This window comes from Coregonus lavaretus (assembly GCF_964263955.1).
Source record: "Coregonus lavaretus genome assembly, chromosome: 8".
NCBI classification, from domain to species: domain Eukaryota; kingdom Metazoa; phylum Chordata; class Actinopteri; order Salmoniformes; family Salmonidae; genus Coregonus; species Coregonus lavaretus.
The window spans coordinates 21,265,083-21,289,082 of NC_139995.1; the positions used below are offsets into that span (position 1 = coordinate 21,265,083).

Here is a 24,000-nt window from a genome sequence, read left to right on the forward strand (position 1 = left end):
CTCTGCCACCTTCCACCGCAGATGCAGAAGGCCGCCATAGCTTATACTGACGGATTTTGATGGGGATTTTTTTATTATGTTACTTAGATTGATGAACGGGTGCGTCAATACACTCTTAAGGATATGTTATCCCTAAAACAACACAAAAGAGAAAGTTACGTTATTGAGATCCAATTGTGGTGTCTAATTTTTTCCACCCTAGCTTTGTGTGTATGTGTGTGTGTCCATGTGCGTTTGTGCCTGCGAGCGTGCAGATTTGACTGTGTCTGTGCCATTAAACGTTCTATTGAGAACTCAGGACAGGATTTTGACAAGGTGTATGATTGGAAAAATGGTCTCACAAAAGAGCTGAAGAGAAGACTCAGTGTATGATGGGGAATGATTGAATTTTGGTCTCACTCCAATCCCCAGACAGACAGTACCCACTACCCAGAACACACCTCCACAAAGAGCCCTGACTCACACTGAGAGAGACATGTAATTGGAACGTTTTCACTGAGACAGAGCGGTTAGAACTGGCATTGGAAGTTCTCTGAATTATTCATTTGTGGAATTGAAGGACCTGAACATCCGTCCTGTAATGCTCAGTGTTGAGAAACGGAACAGGACATTGACTCGGCGCTCTGCTCTCACAAATTGCTACGCTCCTCTCCCTTTCTTGCTTTATTAATGACCGCCATTAGTCTGAGGGGGCTGTGTACAACTCATAAAATGCTACAGCCAGTACGCATTTTATGGATTGTCAATAACACAAAATGTTTGTGCGTTTAACAGAGACTCCCTGGACCAGAGAGCGGTGAGCAGGGTGGGCGGGACGGTTAGAGAGTATCATTCCTCAATGTGTCATGGATGGAAGACTGAGCTGATATGAAAGCAAAGAGCAAAGCAGAGACATGCTTTAGGTCTATACAGAGTGTGCCACTACTCTCTGGAAAGCAGAGGACTACTCAGCACAGGATTGCTTTGACGATTTACCTTGAAAACATGTGGTGAACCTATTGACTCATGAGTGTCATGTATGGGTAGTACAAATATTACGAGTTCTCTTTCTCTATGGTTCATAGTTCAGTGGGTGCTACATGTCATAAAGCTCTGTCCTCTCAGTGGGTGCTACATGTCATAAATCTCTGTTCTCTCAGTGGGTGCTACATGTCATAAAGCTCTGTTCTCTCAGTGATCATTGCTCTCAGTCTGAGCTCTGCTCTGAGGTTGTGTGTGTGGATCAGACAGCTAAGATATTGCCTGCCCCCCCCCCCCGCAGACAGCAGGATCTATCTGCCTATCTTAATTACTCTCTGCGCTCCTCAGACCGCTAATTGGGGGGGTCTGATGTCAGCATCACCTCTCTCTCCCTCTTTTGTCCTCTCGCTTGCTCTATTTCTCTCTCTCTCTCTCGCTCGCTCTGTCTCTCTCTGGGCATGAGAGTGTCACCAGTCAGTCCACACAGCCAATTACAACCCTTTGCCAGGGAGCCAGAGGAAACCTCTAATTGGCAGAGATCTGCCCCCTCACTTCCCATCCCCCCTTCCAGTGTGTAGAGATTCCTGCCCGCGCGTATACGTTCCAATCACAGGGGATCTCGGCGCATACAATACACTGAGCTCATTAAGGCCTGTATATGGAACAGTGTTCCTCAACACTGCAGGTGAGCTCACTGGCCCCCCAGCACAAAACTAGATTCTTCTCATCCTCCTCTTTCTCACTGATGATGGTGGACACTGCATAAGTCTCCATACTGAACCGTGTCTATATGATACACCAAAGGTCCTGTGTGAGTGTCTCCCGTCTTTTGTTGTTCTGCATCCTTTTGTCTTCTTGAGCCAGGGGGTGTGATTAATAGCCAGGGGGTGTGATTAATAGCCAGGGGGTGTGATTAATAGCGTCCATCAAAGACGCCATTATGATGCCCATCCCTCCATTTGTCTAATTATGCTGCCTAATGTGCTCCTTTTCTCCGCCTTCCTTCTGAAACGTTCTGATTCGGCTGACATAATTCATTCTAGCCCCAAAAGACACACACTTCCTGTGAATTTCCTTGAAGCGTGCCTGTGAATGGGTGTAAATGTCAGTGGCCTACAGGGATGGGAGAGGTGGTACAGCCAGCATCGGTTGTATTCCATGCAGAGCCAGTGTGAGGAGAATACCCGAGTGCTAGGCTAGCTCTCTATAGCCACACAGCCTCCCTCATTATCCACCCAGATAAATCCAAGTCAGAATCCCATTCCTGTGCTTTAAAGGTATCCATTCATTTGTTTGTTAGGCTGGGCATGGTGGACAATACAATAGATGCATACACCACCACAGGCAATCTTCTGCTGCTGCTATGGCTTAGCATCTCAACCACTGCAGAGGAGGAGAGGAAGGAGAGAGGATGTCAGAGGGTCAGAGGCGGGAGGATGATGAAAGAGTGGCACAGCGACACCCCTGTCGATCTGTTCATCTTCTGAGACATCCACCAGAGGTGACAGGGTCGTTCCCGGCGGGACTGGGCCCTTGCACTCCTCATTCCCCCGGAGCGGAGTGAGTGAGTGATAGAGGGAGGATGAACAGGGTCAGGATATGGCCAGTGAGGATGTGTGCCGGTCTGATAATAACCTATCCATCCACTACGCTGTAGCTTTATGCCAGTGGGCTGAAGCGAAATGACCAATGTAGTCTACACCTACTGTTTTTACTTTGTCTATGTTTTTGGGATGTTTTGTGTCTCAGTAAGAGGGTTCGAAGGTCTCTAAGCCAATGTCCAACAAGTGAAATATTCTAGCCAATATTTATCTTTCCTCTGTGTCTTCACCCGGGGCTTTATGTGCTGTGGAGCGTGATAGACTGTGCCTCTCAGACAGTGCACAGTGTAAGATGGTTGTTTCTGCTCAGTGTTGGGTTGTTGTAGAAGAGCAGCCAGAGTGCTGCTAGGAAGGAGACGTCTCTTATCTCCACCCTGCTTTAGACTTTCTGCTGCTAACAGAGTGGAGCGCAGGCTTTGTAAACGCTGCTTCTGTTACAATAACTCAGATCACTGTCCTCGTCGGAGACACGAACACACCCACCCTGAGATAAAAGGAATTGATTTAATGTAGATAATACACTACATGACAAAAAGTATGTGGACACATGCTTGTCGAACATCTCATTACAAAATCATGGGCATTAATATGGAGTTGGTGCCCCCTTTGCTGCTATAACAGCCTCCAGTCTTCTGGGAAGGCTTTCCACTATATGTTGGAACATTGCTGTGGAGACTTGCTTCCATTCAGCCACAAGCGTTATTGAGGTTGGTGTTACGCACGCCTCTCAGAAGAGGGAACGCAACACCCTGCTACAACTCAACTCTCCGTGGTGTGAAAGAGGTATGGGACTGTAGGTGTGAGTAAGGATGACAAAAGGCAGAGAATACCGTTAACAGGGAATTTTATTCCTTCGCACGGTAAGTTTGGGGAAAAGGGGCTGGACGCAACCAAAGCAAAGAAAGTAAATATCAAAGCCCCCTCTCCTACCTTACCTGCCTACCCACTACTTACTTAACTAGCACCACCTGGTGCACTAACCAAAATACAAGGGATGGTCCGCCCAGGTCTTTCCTAGTGTGCATAGACAGTCAACTTCTACGGGTAATGTATGCCCGCGGGCCTCTTGCCTAAGCACTCCCTAGGTGCCTTCCCCTTCCCCCCTTGGGAACAAATGAAACAAAAATAGCACAAACTGGTTCACAACAAAACCTGAGAAAAAAACTAACTCAGGACATTAAAGAAACTCTGAGCCACAAACTAACACAAAACATTACAATTGGTTCTCAGCGCAACAACAACACAGTACATACCAAACTCTTAGCATACAACCAACATGCTGTAACTCTCAGCAATTCTGGTTCCCCTTTTCTGAGCAACTGGGGCTTATATAGCTTCAGGAGGAGTTGGTAAATTGGAGACAGCTGCGTCCTGACGAGGGCGCGGTGTCAGCTCTCCAATCATCAATGTTTTTCAACTCAATCAGCTGCTTGTTGGGGAATTTCAGGAACCCATTTCCTGAAATACCTACATGAAAATACACAAACCACAACATAGAAACTGGGGAACGTAACAGTCGGGCACTGATGTTGGGCGATTAGGCCAGGCTCGCAGTCAGCATTCCAATTCAACCAAAAAGTATTAGATGGGGTTGAGGTCAGGGCTCTGTGCGGACCAGTCAAGTTCTTCCACACCGATCTTGACAAACCATTTCTGTATGGACCTCGCTTTGTGTATTGTCATGCTGAAACAGGAAAGGGCCTTCCCCAAGCTGTTGCCACAAAGTTGGTAGCACAGAATCATCTAGAACGTCATTGTATGATGTAGCATTAAGATTTCCCTTCACTGGAACTAAGGTGCCTAGCCCAAACCATGAAAAACAGCCCCAGACCATTATTCTTCCTCCACCAAACTTTACAGTTGGCCCTATGCATTCGGTCAGGTAGCGTGCTCCTGGCATCCGCCAAACCCAGATTAGTCCGCTGGACTGCCAGATGGTAAAACGTGATTCAGAACGCGTTTCCACTGCTCCAGAGTCCAATGGCGGTGAGCTTTACACCACTCCAGCCAACGCTTGGCATTGCGCATGGTGATCTTAGGCTTGTGTGCGGCTGCTCGGCCATGGAAATCCATTTCATGAAGCTCCCAACGAACAGTTAGTGCTGATGTTGAGCCCAGAGGAAGTTTGGAAGTCGATATTGAGTGTTGCAACCGAGGACAGATGATTTGTACGCGCTACACGCTTCAGCATTCGGCGGTCTCGTTCTGTGAGCTTTAGTGGCCTACCACTTTGCGGCTAAGCCGTTGTTGCTCCTAGACGTTTCTACTTCACAATAACAGCACTTACAGTTGACCAGGGTAGCTCTAGTAGGGTAGACGCACTGACTTGTTGGAAAGGTGGCATCCTATGACGGTGCCACGTTGAAAGTCACTGAGCTCTTCAGTAAGGCCATTCTACTGCCAATGTTTGTCTATGGAGATTGCATGGCTGTGTGCTCGATTTTATACACCTGTAAGCAACAGGCGTGGCTGAAATAGCCAAATCCACTCATTTGAAGGGGTGTCCACATACTTTTTATATACTGTATAGTGTAGCTTTATTTGACCATTTAAAACACAATACAACCACGTGTGGATAATACATTTAAAATCATTGAGGATAACACAAAGTTTGAAAACGTATTTCCATTGTTGTCCTCTTAAATGGTTCCAAAAATTCACGAACATAACATAGTAGGCCTAACCTACTAGGCATACTTAGATTACACATATAACACATAACAAAACAAAGGACAGGATGACATTGTTATAGCCATAGAGCAGGACTCACTCAGTAGATCAGCGATCTCAGGCTCCTAAACTGAGTTAGATGATGGTTTGATGATGGTGATGCCAAACATCTAAAATATGTAAAACATTTACAAAGATCTATCTTAGGCTGCCTTATGGCGCCATGTAAGGGCTGAAAGCACACTTTGCATAACGTTTTGCTGACTTCACGTTCAACGCTGATAACGAATGGCATTGCAGAGAAATTGTACAGAAATCCAATGATCGAGGAATAGAGTGCCAGCAGCTTGGCGACGCAAACGTGTCCAGATTCTGCCTCTGCACTTTTGGGCGACGGTCTTAGTGTGTGTATGAGCCAGAGTTACTGGCATAACAAGGACAGGGTGAATCCACCTCCCCTCCAACCTCCTCCCCCTTCTCTTCACACCTCCATGTCGGGGGGGGGGGGGGGGGGGTCGTAAATCTCAGCCATCTCGGCCTTCCTTTGTTTCCATGACAATACTCTGCAGCACCCTGCAGTGGGGCTTTCCTCTACGGTTGGGTGGTGTGTGTGTGTGCGTGTGTGACGGAGGGAGTGGGTCACCCCCCCATCCAATTCTCTCTAATTGTTATTTCTGCTCAGCATCGGAAGCTACTGCATAAGCCTCTCAGACAAAACATGGACAACTTGTATTACTCCAGCACTGGATGCTTTTCTCTTTACTGTGGGTGTGTGCTTCAAAGGCGAGGTTGCTAACATCTGCACCTTTTCCTGGTCACCTTTTCCATGTCACAAGACTGGGGTGCACCTATGTCACTTTGAATCCCATCTTCTATACATTCGCTACCCTGGGTAAATAAACCCATGCATTGGTCATCGCAGTTACGTCCATGACAGCCTATTTGTACATGGATGGCATGTGGCTCAGTCTCTACTGTGGAATAGCCTGGGCTGGCCTGCTGAGGCTGAGACAACCGTTGCCAAGAGACCATCTGTCAGTCCCCTGTGCGCCTGTTGCTGTCGCTGTTGTGACAGATGGGCTGGGCTGTCGGAAGCCATCCATCTGAGCCCAGATGGAAGAGGGGGGCCGAGACGTGGGCCCAGTGTACCCCCCCCCCCCCCCCCACCCAATGGACATCATAACCTCCTCAGTAATAGCCTCCGTTTAGCAGCCGCTGTGGCCAGCGCCCTCTCCGACTGACCTGCAGCCTCTCTCTGTGGGCTGAGCAACATAGGGACCACTAAAACCTACGTGAGGACAGTGGCAGAGGGTTTTAACTGGAGTGGCGTGATGGCATCACCAAAAATGGCAAATGAATAAATCACATATTGCGGTAGTGTATAAGTAGGTATGCTGTTTTCAGATGAAAACAACCATGGCTGATCAGTCACCTAAATCCATGTGACAAGCATGTTCAGTAGTGTGCATTGAGTTTTAAAAGAAGGCTGGCTGAAGCCTGTGTTTTCTCTGTCCTGCTCAGTCCATCAGTGTGAGAACCAGCCATGCTAGTCCCCCTGTGTGTAATTAAGAGATGGAGGGTAGATGATGCTGTAAGCTGCATCGATAAGAACACTGGCTGATCCAGGGATCCGCACATGCCCAGTAGCACCGCCCTACCCCTGAAACACAGTGAGAAGTGAAGTAGCTACTAGCTACATTTACATTTACATTTTAGTCATTTAGCAGACGCTCTTATCCAGAGCGACTTACAGGAGCAATTAGGGTTAAGTGCCTTGCTTAAGGGCACATCGACAGATTTTTCACCTAGTCGGCTCGGGGATTAGAACCAGCAACCTTTCGGTTACTGGCACAACGCTCTTACCCACTAAGCTACCTGCCGCCCCAGCTAGCACATTTAGGACAACTCTACACTCTAAAAAGTAAATATTCCTGGAGGATCCTTTTAATGGATCCTCAAATAACCTTTTGAAGAACCTTTTGGGGTTAATTTTTGAACTCCCCCCTCCCCTATTATTAATAATAATAATATGCATAACAATAACAACAATAACACAAGATTTGAGAGAGGATAAGAAGGAAAGATTGAGGAGGTGATGAGAGTATAGCGTGGGTAGAGTGAGGGGAGGTGAGATGGAGAGGCTGCTCTGCTGCAGTGTATATGAAGGTTTAATGGCCCTCCAGAGGAGCCAGTGTGGAGTTGTGCAACAGACTGCAGAGGCAGATTAGACACGTAGTACACAGGATAATCAAGAAGAGATTGACACAAACACAGAGAGGTTGGGCTGGTCAAATGGTGTTGGAGAGGGCTATAGTGGAGGGGAGCAGGTAGGGGAAAAGAGGAGAGAGGGATTAGGGGAGTGAAGAGATTTGTTGAGATGAGCAGTGATGGAAGAGGAGAGGGGAGCATGCTCTAAGGTGGCTGGACTGTGGACCACATTACAGTGGCTGTTGAATACAGATGTTGAGGGGATAAGAGCCATAAAGAACTGCCTAATCCACCCCAATCCCCCAGATCTCCCTAAAGGATTTACACACAAACTGGCCCTGTTTTGTCAGGATCAGAGCTAGACACTTCACCCCATCCAATCATGTCTGCATGTACGCCTGCCCTTACACACTGAATACAATACATGTATGTTTTACTCATTCTCCACTTTATGCTGCTGAATACCATTATGCATGCACACACACACACACACACACACACACACACACACACACACACACACATTGCTGTGGCATCATGCAGCTGTTTTTCATCCTGTACAGAAGCGACAGGGAAAAGCAAGGCCCTCCAAGGATCTAGGCTATGTTTCCATTTTAGTCTCCCACTAATCTCTGTTTGTGTTCATGGTTGAGGCTCTAATGATATTCCTGCCAGTGTGGGTCTCTATTAATGTATGAACATATTATTTATGCTAATGCAGGTCCTGCCTGTCAGAGCCTGCCTCCGATTGATGAGAGAGGGATGGAAAGAGTGGCGTGTGTGTGTGTGTGTGTGCGCGTGTGTGCGCATGTTTACTAGCGTGTGGGTGGAGGGGAGAGAAGGGGAGGGATGGTGAGGGGGAAAAGCAAGATCGAGAGAGCGAGAGATGAGGGGAGGGGGAAAAAGAGGAGAGGGAGAAAAAAGCGAGCGCTAGAGAGCGAGACAGGAGAAGAGCGGTGTGACTGCCTGTAGATGCTGGAGCCTTCGACAGCCGTGCGGCGTGCTGAATGGACGCAGAAAGATGGTCTCAGTAAGAGGGGAACTGACAGTTGCCTATAATTTAATGTTCAGTATCTTGGACTCCTTCTCCATGGGTATGATAGCTGAGTTAGCTCAGAGCTGCCCCTCTCTTGATCGCTCTTTCTACCCCTCTGTCTCTCTCTCTCTCTCTCACACACACACTCTTTCTTTCTCTCTGACAGTGGGTTAGGCAGGGTCTAGCGAGCGGAGCGCTTGGTTAGCCCTTGGGGTTGGCCCCTCTTCCGCTGCAGCAGTCAGCCACGGTGCTAATGCAGATAGATCGCGCTGCCCCCTTTAACGCGGTGCGCGGGAGGGTGGATGCGAGGGAACAAGCCAGAGAAAGAGAGGGAGAAGATAACTCAAGCAGAGACAAGCAGGCTAGCGCTGCTCCACCACTGGAGTCCCTGTTTGGAGTCCCCTGTCTGCTCAACGCTGTAGTTTTGTTCTTCTTTTTTTACCTGTGGGGAAGGTGAAATATTGTTGTGTGTCGTTAACACGTTTTTTTCTCTCTTTCTTGATCTGGATATTGCTTCCCAGGGGTGGCTCCTGCAAAGAAAAGCCCAAAGCTGGTGAGTACTGAAATGATCCATACCGCCCCCATCCACACATCCCTTCCATTCTCCTCCGTCCATCCCTCTCTCCACTCTCCTGTGTGGAGTGCTAATGTTGGTTGGTGTGTAGAGCATCCCAAAGCAGTGAGGGATTTTCTCTGTCAGGACTCCCGCTGTGTTTTGGTCCTGATGAGAGCTTTGATGCCCCGTGCGCTGGCTCGGAATAATGTTGTGTTGGGTGAAAGTGTTGTTGCTGGATGATAATGCTGTGCTGGTTGATTATGTTGACCCATTGGTAGGCAGAGCAGGCCTGCTCATGGATTTGTTTTTATTCTCTATGCCATGTTCTCATGTTCTCCTGGCTTAATGCATTCTAGGTAAATAGATCAGTGCATTAGGCCAGCCTTGGAAAAGTGTTCCAAGCTTGTGGTCCAAGTGTAGGGTTGATGTTTGAGAATAGCCCAGCTCTTCTTAGCTTCTATTTCTGGACCCCATGTAGAGTATGGAGAAGTCATGTGATGGCTAGAGACTGGACCACTGTCAGTCTGTGTTACCCTCTCCCTGTAGCCTATCTCTTGGGGGAGAAGCTGCCTGTGTGCTCTCTCTGTGTTGTATGAGGGAAGAATGGGGGTGGATGTGTGCTTCTGTGTTTTCCCCTCCTAGATGTATTCTCCCTTCAGGGTCGTTCCACCTCAAAAAGCACAGGATTTCGACACCCACCATCTCAGATTGTTCTGAAATCGGTTCTGTAGTTATTAACAGATACTATTAGCATTCCTGAATCATTATTTTGCTGAAAAATAATTAGATCTCTGAGAAATTAAGTTAGCTGATTTCACCCAAATTGGCTGTTTCAATTCATAGGATTCGGTTAATATTCAATAAATATTGTACCCAACATCTGATTTGGACCAAACTTCTTCCTACCAAAATGGTCAAAGGCCATCTACAGACCCCCCGAAGCCTATCCCACCCCAACAACCAGTATACAGTATCAGTTCTCAGTGTTTGAAGATGTGGTTTGGAGTATTGCTTCTTCATACTATGTAATGTATCCTTTGAATCTGGTGATGGGTTTTTTCCCTGTTCAGAGAAATTAGTCATTGAAGTCACTTGCATTGTTTACCATAAAGTAGTGTGAAAGTAGCATGTTTTGACCACTAGATACCCATGTTCCTACTTTATTGCCTCACTATTTTATCCATTTTGCTGGTCTCTTGTGTTTATTAAATAGATCACAACATTTCCTTTTGTAACTTTGTGTATAAAACCTATAGATTTGACTCATGATGAAAATACATGTTATGGTCACCTTAACAATTTAAATCCTTAATGAAAGCAATTCAGTTTGTCCTTCTCTTACGCTTAATCTGTGTCTTAGAAATGGCCCCTTTGTATGTGGTTTATTCATAAAAGGTCTGGATTAGTTACTGTTGGACCATTCCTGGTGAACAAGCAAACCATTAGGCTACAGCAGTTCTAATGGTTTCAATGTTATGGTCTTCAATGGTAAAAGTCCCAAACACACACTGTATAGTGTTTTGCAATGGTAATGGTATTGGGTTGGGTAGGGTTTATTGGTAAATGTCACTAATCACAATACATATAGAGCTGTTTTCTGATTATAATTTTTTTAACACGACACCATGCAATGTATTATTTTGTTAGGGTTGTCACAACATTTTAGTCCCTAGCCCATTTCTCCATCAAAGTTTTGGGCTTGTAGGAAAACTCTTCATATGAGAATTGTACCATATGGATAGCCCTCTCAGAGAGCTGCCACTTGTTGGACAATTCAATGAGAGTTGGGTTGAAGTGTTGGGTTGCTAAGATAAGGACAAACTGAATTGGCTTTTTTATTGACCGTTACTTCGACAGGGAAGTCCCCTGTAGCTCAGTTGGTAGAGCATGGCGTTTGCAACGCCAGGGTTGTGGGTTCGTTTCCCACGGGGGGCCAATATGAAAATGTATGCACTCACTGTAAATCGCTCTGGATAAGAGCGTCTGCTAAATGACAAAAAAAAAAAATTGTTAAAAAATATATTGAGACTAAAGTCTCTTTTACAAATGAGCCCTGCACAATATAAAACACAGACATGGAGGACTGGCTTCAATTGTGAGGATGACCATAAAATTGGTTTTGATCATGAGCCAAATCTATTGGTTTTCTACCCAAAGCTGCAAAGGAAATGCTGTGATCTATTTAATAAACACTTAAGAGCCCAGCAAAATGGATAAAAGTGTGTTGGTATAGCAGGACAGCGGCATCTACTGGTCAAAATATGTTACTTCCACACTTCTTTATGGTAAATAATGCAAGCAACTTCAATGACTAATTCTCTGAACATGGAGGGAAAAAAACATCACCAGATTCACAGGGAATACGTTACATAATATGAAGAAGCAATGCTCCAAACCACACCTGTATACTACTTGTCAAACATAGAGAACTGATGCTGTATACTGGTTGATTGGTGTGGGGTGTCCGTGGCTTTCAACCATTTAATTTATTCCTCATGTCTTACTTATTGGTAGGAAGTTTGGTCCAAATCGGATGTTTGGTACTAAATTTATTGAATATTATCTGAATCGTATCAATTTTAATGGCCAATTTGGGTGCAATCAATTAGCTTAATTCTCCAAAATCAACTTACATTTCAACAAAAGTATGTTTCAGGAATGCCAATATAACTATTTTTAACTACAGGAACAAATTCTGAACAATCTGAGATGGTGGGTGTCATGGCTTACTGAAATGACATGAAATTACTCTTCAGTTAAACAACCTCCTCACTGCTACTGTATGTCTCTGAATGTCTCCTCATGCATTGGGGAATAGGGTCTGCCATTAATGTATTCAGCTCTGTGTTGAACAAAAGGAATAGACTATATACTGTCAGCCGAGCTCAGGTTTTTTTCTGTTAGGAGTTTGACTTCATATTTGAATTACTCTATGTGAAACTACAGTGAATGTTTCACTTTCTCAAAAATACATCTCATGAACAAATCTGCTTGATTATACCTTGGGTATTGTTAGAGAATGTGTTTCTGGTTGACATCACTGGCCTTGATTAAAAAATATGCATTTTGACTTACTTCTGTAATATGTACAGTGAGGGGAAAAAAGTATTTGATCCCCTGCTGATTTTGTACGTTTGCCCACTGACAAAGACATGATCAGTCTATAATTTTAATGGTAGGTTTATTTGAACAGTGAGAGACAGAATAACAACAAAAAAATCCAGAAAAACGCATGTCAAATATGTTATAATTGATTTGCATTTTAATGAGGGAAATAAGTATTTGACCCCTCTGCAAAACATGACTTAGTACTCCAGGACCTTAATGTGCTTCTTCTTGAGCCACTCCTTTGTTGCCTTGGCCGTGTGTTTTGGGTCATTGTCATGCTGGAATACCCATCCACAACACTTTCACCCAGTTCTCCTCTGAATCATTCAGATGTTCATTGGCAAACATCAGACAGGCATGTATATGTGCTTTCTTGAGCAGGGGGACCTTGCGGGCGCTGCAGGATTTCAGTCCTTCACGGCGTAGTGTGTTACCAATATATTTCTTGGTGACTATGGTCCCAGCTGCCTTGAGATCATTGACAAGATCCTCCCATGTAGTTCTGGGCTGATTCCTCACCGTTCTCATGAACTCCACGAGGTGAGATCTTGCATGGAGCCCCAGGCAGAGGGAGATTGACAGTTATTTTGTGTTTCTTCCATTTGCGAATAATCGCACCAACTGTTGTCACCTTCTCACCAAGCTGCTTGGCGATGGTCTTGTAGCCCATTCCAGCCTTGTGTAGGTCTACAATCTTGTCCCTGACATCCTTGGAGAGCTCTTTGGTCTTGGCCATGGTGGAGAGTTTGGAATCTGATTGATTGATTGCTTCTGTGGACAGGTGTATTTTATACAGGTAACAAGCTGAGATGAGGAGCTCTCCCTTTAAGAATGTTTCTGATAGGGAGGGGGTCAAATACTTATTTCCCTCATTCAAATGCAAATCAATTCATGCGTTTTTCTGGATTTTGTTGTTGTTATTCTGTCTCTCACTGTTAAAATAAACCTACCAATAAAATTATAGAATGATCATTTCTTTGTCAGTGGGCAAACGTACAAAATCAGCAGGGGATCAAATACTTTTTTCCCTCACTGTATTTATTTCTCTTTACCACTCTCTCTTACTCTGTCTATCCCTCTCCTTCTTACTCTATGTCTCTCTTTCTGACAATCCTTCTTCTCCCCCTCCACCTTTCTTTCCCTATCTTACTCCTTCTATTCACCTCTTACCCCGTCTTACTCCTTCTATTCACCTCTTTTCGTCTTACTCCTTCTATTCACCTCTTACCCTGTCTTACTCCTTCTATTCACCTCTTACCCCGTCTTACTCCTTCTATTCACCTCTTTTCGTCTTACTCCTTCTATTCACCTCTTACCCTGTCTTACTCCTTCTATTCCCCTCTTTCCCTCTCTTACTCCTTCTATTCACCTCTTTCCCTGTCTTAATCCTTCTATTCACCTCTCTCCCTGTCTTAATCCTTCTATTCACCTTTCTTCCTGCCTTAATCCTTCTATTCAACTCTTTCCCTGTTTTACTCCTTATATTCCCTCTTTCCCTGTCTTACTCCTTCTATTCACCTCTTTCCCGGTCTTACTCCTTCTATTCACCTCTCTTCCTGTCTAAATCCTTCTATTCCACTCTCTCCCTATCTTAATACTTCTATTCACCTCTCTTCCTGCCTTAATCCTTCTATTCACCTCTTTCCCTGTTTTACTCCTTATATTCCCCTCTTTCCCTGTCTTACTCCTTCTATTCACCTCTTTCCCGGTCTTACTCCTTCTATTCACCTCTTTCCCGGTCTTACTCCTTCTATTCACCTCTTTCCCGGTCTTACTCCTTCTATTCACCTCTCTTCCTGTCTTACTCCTTCTATTCACCTCTCTTCCTGTCTTAATCCTTCTATTCACCTCTCTTCCTGTCTTAATCCTTCTATTCACCTCTCTTCCTGTCTTACTCCTTCTGTTCACCTCTCTCCCTGTCTTACTCCTTATATTCCCCTCTCTTCCTGTCTTACTCCTTCTATTCACCTCTCTTCCTGTCTTAATCCTTCTGTTCACCTCTCTTCCTGTCTTACTCCTTATATTCCCCTCTCTTCCTGTCTTACTCCTTCTATTCACCTCTCTTCCTGTCTTAATCCTTCTGTTCACCTCTTTCCCTGTCTTACTCCTTATTTTCCCCTCTTTCCATGTCTTACTCCTTCTATTCACCTCTTTCCCTGTCTTACTCCTTATATTCCCCTCTTTCCATGTCTTACTCCTTCTATTCCCCTCTTTCCCTGTCTTACTCCTACTATTCACCTCTTTCCCTGTCTTACTCCTTCTATTCACCTCTCTTCCTGTCTTAATCCTTCTATTCACCTCTCTTCCTGTCTTACTCCTTCTATTCACCTCTCTCCCTGTCTTACTCCTTTTATTCCCCTCTCTTCCTGTCTTACTCCTTCTATTCACCTGTTTCCCTGTCTTACTCCTTCTATTCACCTCTTTCCCTGTCTTAATCATTCTATTCCCCTCTCTTCCTGTCTTACTCCTTCTATTCACCTCTTTCCCTGTTTTACTGCTTCTATTCACCTCTTTCCCTGTCTTACTCCTTCTATTCACCTCTTTCCCTGTCTTACTCATTCTATTCACATCTCTTCCTGTCTTACTTCTTATATTCACCTCTCTTCCTGTCTTAATCCTTCTATTCACCTCTCTTCCTGTCTTACTCCTTCTATTCACCTGTTTCCCTGTCTTACTCCTTCTATTCACCTCTCTCCCTGTCTTAATCATTCTATTCCCCTCTCTTCCTGTCTTACTCCTTCTATTCACCTCTTTCCCTGTTTTACTGCTTCTATTCACCCCTTTCCCTGTCTTACTCCTTCTATTCACCTCTCTTCCTGCCTTAATCCTTCTATTCCCCTCTCTCCCTGTCTAAATCCTTATATTCCCCTCTCTCCCTGTCTTAATCCTTCTATTCACCTCTCTCCCTGTCTTACTCCTTATATTCCCCTCTCTTCCTGTCTTACTCCTTCTATTCACCTCTCTTCCTGTCTTAATCCTTCTATTCACCTCTTTCCCTGTCTTACTCCTTCTATTCACCTCTTTCCCTGTCTTACTCTTTATATTCCCCTCTTTCCCTGTCTTACTCCTTCTATTCACCTCTTTCCCTGTCTTACTCCTTCTATTCACCTCTTTCCCTGTCTTACTCCTTATATTCCCCTCTTTCCCTGTCTTACTCCTTCTATTCACCTCTTTCCCTGTCTTACTCCTTCTATTCACCTCTCTTCCCGTCTAAATCCTTCTACTCACCTCTCTTCCTGTCTTACTCCTTCTATTCACCTCTCTCCCTGTCTTACTCCTTATATTCCCCTCTCTTCCTGTCTTACTCCTTCTATTCACCTCTCTTCCTGTCTTAATCCTTCTATTCCACTCTCTCCCTGTCTTAATCCTATTCACCTCTCTTCCTGCCTTAATCCTTCTATTCACCTCTTTCCCTGTTTTACTCCTTCTATTCACCTCTTTCCCTGACTTACTCCTTCTATTTACCTCTTTCCCTTTCTTACTCCTTCTATTCACCTCTTTCCCTGTCTTACTCCTTATATTCCCCTCTTGTCCTGTCTTACTCCTTCTATTCACCTCTTTCCCTGTCTTACTCCTCTATTCACCTCTTTCCCGGTTTTACTCCTTCTATTCACATCTTTCCCTGTCTTACTCCTTATATGCCCCTCTTTCCCTGTCTTACTCCTTCTATTCACATATTTCCCTGTCTTACTCCTTATATTCCCCTCTTTCCCTGTCTTACTCCTTATATTCCCTCTTTCCCTGTCTTACTCCTTCTATTCACCTCTTTCCCGGTCTTACTCCTTCTATTCACCTCTCTTCCTGTCTAAATCCTTCTATTCCCCTCTCTCCCTGTCTTAATCCTTCTATTCACCTCTCTTCCTGCCTTAATCCTTCTATTCACCTCTTTCCCTGTTTTACTCCTTATATTCCCCTCGTTCCCTGTCTTACTCCTTCTATTCAACTCTTTCCCGGTCTTACTTCTTCTATTCACCTCTCTTCCTGTCTTACTCCTTCTATTCACCCCTCTTCCTGTCTTAATCCTTCTATTCACCTCTCTTCCTGTCTTACTCCTTATATTCCCCACTCTTCCTGTCTTACTCCTTCTATTCACCTCTCTTCCTGTCTTAATCTTTCTAGTCACCTCTCTTCCTGTCTTACTCCTTCTATTCACCTCTTTCCCTGTCTTACTCCTTATATTCCCCTCTTTCCATGTCTTACTCCTTCTATTCACCTCTATCCCTGTCTTACTCCTTATATTCCCCTCTTTCCCTGTCTTACTCCTTCTATTCACCTCTTTCCCTGTCTCACTCCTTATATTCCCCTCTTTCCCTGTCTTACTCATTCTATTCACATCTCTTCCTGTCTTACTCCTTCTATTCACCTCTTTCCCTGTTTTACTGCTTCTATTCACCTCTTTCCCTGTCTTAATCATTCTATTCCCCTCTCTTCCTGTCTTACTCCTTCTATTCACCTCTCTCCCTGTCTTAATCCTTCTATTCACCTCTCTTCCTGTCTTAATCCTTCTATTCACCTCTCTTCCTGTCTTACTCCTTCTATTCACCTCTCTCCCTGTCTTACTCCTTATATTCCCCTCTCTTCCTGTCTTACTCCTTCTATTCACCTCTCTTCCTGTCTTAATCCTTCTATTCACCTCTCTTCCTGCCTTAATCCTTCTATTCCCCTCTCTCCCTGCCTAAATCCTTCTATTCCCCTCTCTCCCTGTCTTAATCCTCATATTCCCCTCTCTCCCTGTCTTAATCCTTCTATTCCCCTCTCTCCCTGTCTTAATCCTATTCACCTCTCTTCCTGCCTTAATCCTTCTATTCACCTCTTTCCCTGTTTTACTCCTTCTATTCACCTCTTTCCCTGTCTTACTCCTTCTATTCACCTCTTTCCCGGTCTTACTCCTTCTATTCACCTCTTTCCCTGTCTTACTCCTTCTATTCACCTCTTTCCATGTCTTACTCCTTATATTCCTCTCTTGCCCTGTCTTACTCCTTCTATTCACCTCTTTCCCTGTCTTACTCCTCTATTCACCTCTTTCCCGGTTTTACTCCTTCTATTCACATCTTTCCCTGTCTTACTCCTTATATGCCCCTCTTTCCCTGTCTTACTCCTTCTATTCACATCTTTCCCTGTCTTACTCCTTATATTCCCCTCTTTCCCTGTCTTACTCCTTATATTCCCTCTTTCCCTGTCTTACTCCTTCTATTCACCTCTTTCCCGGTCTTACTCCTTCTATTCACCTCTCTTCCTGTCTAAATCCTTCTATTCCCCTCTCTCCCTGTCTTAATCCTATTCACCTCTCTTCCTGCCTTAATCCTTCTATTCACCTCTTTCCCTGTTTTACTCCTTCTATTCACCTCTCTTCCTGTCTTAATCCTTATATTCACCTCTCTTCCTGTTTTACTCCTTATATTCCCCTCTTTCCCTGTCTTACTCCTTCTATTCACCTCTTTCCCGGTCTTACTCCTTCTATTCACCTCTTTCCCGGTCTTACTCCTTCTATTCACCTCTTTCCCGGTCTTACTCCTTCTATTCACCTCTCTTCCTGTCTTACTCCTTCTATTCACCTCTCTTCCTGTCTTAATCCTTCTATTCACCTCTCTTCCTGTCTTAATCCTTCTATTCACCTCTCTTCCTGTCTTACTCCTTCTGTTCACCTCTCTCCCTGTCTTACTCCTTATATTCCCCTCTCTTCCTGTCTTACTCCTTCTATTCACCTCTCTTCCTGTCTTAATCCTTCTGTTCACCTCTCTTCCTGTCTTACTCCTTATATTCCCCTCTCTTCCTGTCTTACTCCTTCTATTCACCTCTCTTCCTGTCTTAATCCTTCTGTTCACCTCTTTCCCTGTCTTACTCCTTATATTCCCCTCTTTCCATGTCTTACTCCTTCTATTCACCTCTTTCCCTGTCTTACTCCTTATATTCCCCTCTTTCCATGTCTTACTCCTTCTATTCCCCTCTTTCCCTGTCTTACTCCTACTATTCACCTCTTTCCCTGTCTTACTCCTTCTATTCACCTCTCTTCCTGTCTTAATCCTTCTATTCACCTCTCTTCCTGTCTTACTCCTTCTATTCACCTCTCTCCCTGTCTTACTCCTTTTATTCCCCTCTCTTCCTGTCTTACTCCTTCTATTCACCTGTTTCCCTGTCTTACTCCTTCTATTCACCTCTTTCCCTGTCTTAATCATTCTATTCCCCTCTCTTCCTGTCTTACTCCTTCTATTCACCTCTTTCCCTGTTTTACTGCTTCTATTCACCTCTTTCCCTGTCTTACTCCTTCTATTCACCTCTTTCCCTGTCTTACTCATTCTATTCACATCTCTTCCTGTCTTACTTCTTATATTCACCTCTCTTCCTGTCTTAATCCTTCTATTCACCTCTCTTCCTGTCTTACTCCTTCTATTCACCTCTCTCCCTGTCTTAATCATTCTATTCCCCTCTCTTCCTGTCTTACTCCTTCTATTCACCTCTTTCCCTGTTTTACTGCTTCTATTCACCCCTTTCCCTGTCTTACTCCTTCTATTCACCTCTCTTCCTGCCTTAATCCTTCTATTCCCCTCTCTCCCTGTCTAAATCCTTATATTCCCCTCTCTCCCTGTCTTAATCCTTCTATTCACCTCTCTCCCTGTCTTACTCCTTATATTCCCCTCTCTTCCTGTCTTACTCCTTCTATTCACCTCTCTTCCTGTCTTAATCCTTCTATTCACCTCTTTCCCTGTCTTACTCCTTCTATTCACCTCTTTCCCTGTCTTACTCCTTATATTCCCCTCTTTCCCTGTCTTACTCCTTCTATTCACCTCTTTCCCTGTCTTACTCCTTCTATTCACCTCTCTTCCTGTCTAAATCCTTCTACTCACCTCTCTTCCTGTTTTACTCCTTCTATTCACCTCTCTCCCTGTCTTACTCATTCTATTCACATCTCTTCCTGTCTTACTTCTTATATTCACCTCTCTTCCTGTCTTAATCCTTCTATTCACCTCTCTTCCTGTCTTACTCCTTCTATTCACCTGTTTCCCTGTCTTACTCCTTCTATTCACCTCTCTCCCTGTCTTAATCATTCTATTCCCCTCTCTTCCTGTCTTACTCCTTCTATTCACCTCTTTCCCTGTTTTACTGCTTCTATTCACCCCTTTCCCTGTCTTACTCCTTCTATTCACCTCTCTTCCTGCCTTAATCCTTCTATTCCCCTCTCTCCCTGTCTAAATCCTTATATTCCCCTCTCTCCCTGTCTTAATCCTTCTATTCACCTCTCTCCCTGTCTTACTCCTTATATTCCCCTCTCTTCCTGTCTTACTCCTTCTATTCACCTCTCTTCCTGTCTTAATCCTTCTATTCACCTCTTTCCCTGTCTTACTCCTTCTATTCACCTCTTTCCCTGTCTTACTCCTTATATTCCCCTCTTTCCCTGTCTTACTCCTTCTATTCACCTCTTTCCCTGTCTTACTCCTTCTATTCACCTCTCTTCCTGTCTAAATCCTTCTACTCACCTCTCTTCCTGTTTTACTCCTTCTATTCACCTCTCTCCCTGTCTTACTCCTTATATTCCCCTCTCTTCCTGTCTTACTCCTTCTATTCACCTCTCTTCCTGTCTTAATCCTTCTATTCCCCTCTCTCCCTGTCTTAATCCTATTCACCTCTCTTCCTGCCTTAATCCTTCTATTCACCTCTTTCCCTGTTTTACTCCTTCTATTCACCTCTTTCCCTGTCTTACTCCTTCTATTCACCTCTTTCCCTGTCTTACTCCTTCTATTCACCTCTTTCCCTGTCTTACTCCTTATATTCCCCTCTTGCCCTGTCTTACTCCTTCTATTCACCTCTTTCCCTGTCTTACTCCTCTATTCACCTCTTTCCCGGTTTTACTCCTTCTATTCACATCTTTCCCTGTCTTACTCCTTATATGCCCCTCTTTCCCTGTCTTACTCATTCTATTCACCCCTCTTCCTGTCTTAATCCTTCTATTCACATCTTTCCCTGTCTTACTCCTTATATGCCCCTCTTTCCCTGTCTTACTCCTTCTATTCACATATTTCCCTGTCTTACTCCTTATATTCCCCTCTTTCCCTGTCTTACTCCTTATATTCCCTCTTTCCCTGTCTTACTCCTTCTATTCACCTCTTTCCCGGTCTTACTCCTTCTATTCACCTCTCTTCCTGTCTAAATCCTTCTATTCCCCTCTCTCCCTGTCTTAATCCTTCTATTCACCTCTCTTCCTGCCTTAATCCTTCTATTCACCTCTTTCCCTGTTTTACTCCTTATATTCCCCTCGTTCCCTGTCTTACTCCTTCTATTCACCTCTCTTCCTGTCTTACTCCTTCTATTCACCCCTCTTCCTGTCTTAATCCTTCTATTCACCTCTCTTCCTGTCTTACTCCTTATATTCCCCACTCTTCCTGTCTTACTCCTTCTATTCACCTCTCTTCCTGTCTTAATCCTTCTATTCACCTCTCTTCCTGTCTTACTCCTTCTATTCACCTCTTTCCCTGTCTTACTCCTTATATTCCCCTCTTTCCATGTCTTACTCCTTCTATTCACCTCTATCCCTGTCTTACTCCTTATATTCCCCTCTTTCCCTGTCTTACTCCTTCTATTCACCTCTTTCCCTGTCTCACTCCTTATATTCCCCTCTTTCCCTGTCTTACTCATTCTATTCACATCTCTTCCTGTCTTACTCCTTCTATTCACCTCTTTCCCTGTTTTACTGCTTCTATTCACCTCTTTCCCTGTCTTAATCATTCTATTCCCCTCTCTTCCTGTCTTACTCCTTCTATTCACCTCTCTCCCTGTCTTAATCCTTCTATTCACCTCTCTTCCTGTCTTAATCCTTCTATTCACCTCTCTTCCTGTCTTACTCCTTCTATTCACCTCTCTCCCTGTCTTACTCCTTATATTCCCCTCTCTTCCTGTCTTAATCCTTCTATTCACCTCTCTTCCTGTCTTAATCCTTCTATTCACCTCTCTTCCTGCCTTAATCCTTCTATTCCCCTCTCTCCCTGCCTAAATCCTTCTATTCCCCTCTCTCCCTGTCTTAATCCTCATATTCCCCTCTCTCCCTGTCTTAATCCTTCTATTCCCCTCTCTCCCTGTCTTAATCCTATTCACCTCTCTTCCTGCCTTAATCCTTCTATTCACCTCTTTCCCTGTTTTACTCCTTCTATTCACCTCTTTCCCTGTCTTACTCCTTCTATTCACCTCTTTCCCGGTCTTACTCCTTCTATTCACCTCTTTCCCTGTCTTACTCCTTATATTCCTCTATTGCCCTGTCTTACTCCTTCTATTCACCTCTTTCCCTGTCTTACTCCTCTATTCACCTCTTTCCCGGTTTTACTCCTTCTATTCACATCTTTCCCTGTCTTACTCCTTATATGCCCCTCTTTCCCTGTCTTACTCCTTCTATTCACATCTTTCCCTGTCTTACTCCTTATATTCCCCTCTTTCCCTGTCTTACTCCTTATATTCCCTCTTTCCCTGTCTTACTCCTTCTATTCACCTCTTTCCCGGTCTTACTCCTTCTATTCATCTCTCTTCCTGTCTAAATCCTTCTATTCCCCTCTCTCCCTGTCTTAATCCTTCTATTCACCTCTCTTCCTGCCTTAATCCTTCTATTCACCTCTTTCCCTGTTTTACTCCTTATATTCCCCTCTTTCCCTGTCTTACTCCTTCTATTCACCTCTTTCCCGGTCTTACTTCTTCTATTCACCTCTCTTCCTGTCTTAATCCTTCTATTCACCTCTCTTCCTGTCTTACTCCTTCTATTCACCTCTCTTCCTGTCTTAATCCTTATATTCACCTCTCTTCCTGTCTTACTCCTTATATTCCCCACTCTTCCTGTCTTACTCCTTCTATTCACCTCTCTTCCTGTCTTAATCCTTCTATTCACCTCTCTTCCTGTCTTACTCCTTCTATTCACCTCTTTCCCTGTCTTACTCCTTCTATTCACCTCTTTCCCTGTCTTACTCCTTATATTCCCCTCTTTCCATGTCTTACTCCTTCTATTCACCTCTTTCCCTGTCTTACTCCTTATATTCCCCTCTTTCCCTAACTTAATCCTTTTATTCCCCTCTCTTCCTGTCTTACTCCTTCTATTCACCTGTTTCCCTGTCTTACTCCTTCTATTAACCTCTTTCCCTGTCTTAATCATTCTATTCCCCTCTCTTTCTGTCTTACTCCTTCTATTCACCTCTTTCCCTGTTTTACTGCTTCTATTCACCTCTTTCCCTGTCTTACTCCTTCTATTCACCTCTCTTCCTGCCTTAATCCTTCTATTCCCCTCTCTCCCTGCCTAAATCCTTCTATTCCCCTCTCTCCCTGTCGTAATCCTTATATTCCCCTCTCTCCCTGTCTTAATCCTTCTATTCCCCTCTCTCCCTGTCTTAATCCTATTCACCTCTCTTCCTGCCTTAATCCTTCTATTCACCTCTTTCCCTGTTTTACTCCTTATATTCCCCTCTTTCCCTGTCTTACTCCTTCTATTCACCTCTTTCCCTGTCTTACTCCTTCTATTCACCTCTTTCCCGGTCTTACTCCTTCTATTCACCTCTTTCCCTGTCTTACTCCTTCTATTCACCTCTTTCCCTGTCTTACTCCTTATATTCCCCTCTTTCCCTGTCTTACTCCTTATATTCACATCTTTCCCTGTCTTACTCCTTATATTCCCCTCTTTCCCTGTCTTACTCCTTCTATTCACATCTTTCACTGTCTTGCTCCTTATATTCCCCTCTTTCCCTGTCTTACTCCTTCTATTCACCTCTTTCCCTTTCTTACTCCTTCTATTCACCTCTTTCCCTGTCTTACTCCTTCTATTCACATCTTTTCCTGTCTTACTCCTTATATTCCCCTCTTTCCCTGTCTTACTCCTTCTATTCACCTCTCTTCCTGTGTTACTCCTTCTATTCACCTCTCTCCCTGTCTTACTCCTTATATTCCCCTATTTCCCTGTCTTACTCCTTCTATTCACCTCTCTCACTGTCTTAATCCATCTATTCCCCTCTCTCCCTGTCTTAATCCTTCTATTCCCCTATCTTCCTGTCTTAATCCTTCTATTCACATCTTTCCCTGTTTTACTCCTTATATTCCCTTCTTTCCCTGTCTTACTCCTTCTATTCACCTCTCTCCCTGTCTTAATCCTTCTATTCCCCTCTCCCTGTCTTAATCCATCTATTCCCCTCTCTCCCTGTTTTAATCCTTCTATTCCCCTCTCTCCCTGTATTAATCCTTATATTCCCCTCTCTCCCTGTCTTAATCATTCTTTTCCCCTCTCTCCCTGTCTTAATCCTTCTATTCCCCTCTCTCCCTATATTAATCCTTCTATTCCCCTCTCTCCCTGTCTTAATCATTATTTTCCCCTCTCTCCCTGTATTAATCCTTCTATTCCCCTCTCTCCCTGTCTTAATCCTTCTATTATCCCCTCTCCCTGTCTTAATCCTTATATTCCCCTCTCTTCCTGTCTTAATCCTTCTATTCCCCTCTCTCTCATACAGCAGTTAGCGAGGAAGGACAGTCAGAACAGTTCTGTGCACAGTGTGTCCAGCCACCGGAGTACCCACACTGACTCCCCTGTGCACCTGTCCCTGGCCACCCCTTTCTGCGAGAGCGCCGCCCCCCCACCCCCCACCCAGCCCCTGCCCGGCCTGCCTCCCCAGGAACCTCAGGCAGACGGGACCATCCAGAGGAAACCGGATCCCTTCAAGGTCTGGGCCCAGTCCAGGAGCATGTATGAAAGTAGGCGTAAGTATTTATTTTTGGTGTGAGGGTGTTGACTTGGGTGCTCCCCTTGTCCTGTCGGGTTGGTACTGCAGTCTGGGGCTGGTGAACAGAGATAATCTGCATGCATGTAAGTAATTTAACCTCAGTCCCCTACACTCAATATTCTGATT

The 24,000-nt window shown here is 44.5% G+C and overlaps 1 protein-coding gene across 1 annotated transcript in view; it reads left to right on the forward strand.

The window, feature by feature from the left end:
- The window catches only part of magi1b (membrane associated guanylate kinase, WW and PDZ domain containing 1b), a gene marked incomplete at its 5' end in the record, with an annotated part of 211,408 nt that overhangs the window by 173,547 nt on the left and 13,861 nt on the right, over positions 1 to 24,000 (forward strand). Inside the window, 2 exons of the mRNA XM_084167128.1 lie at positions 8,997 to 9,028; positions 23,605 to 23,851. Coding sequence (XP_084023254.1) covers positions 8,997 to 9,028; positions 23,605 to 23,851 — 279 coding nt within the window. The remainder of the gene's footprint in view (positions 1 to 8,996; positions 9,029 to 23,604; positions 23,852 to 24,000) is intronic.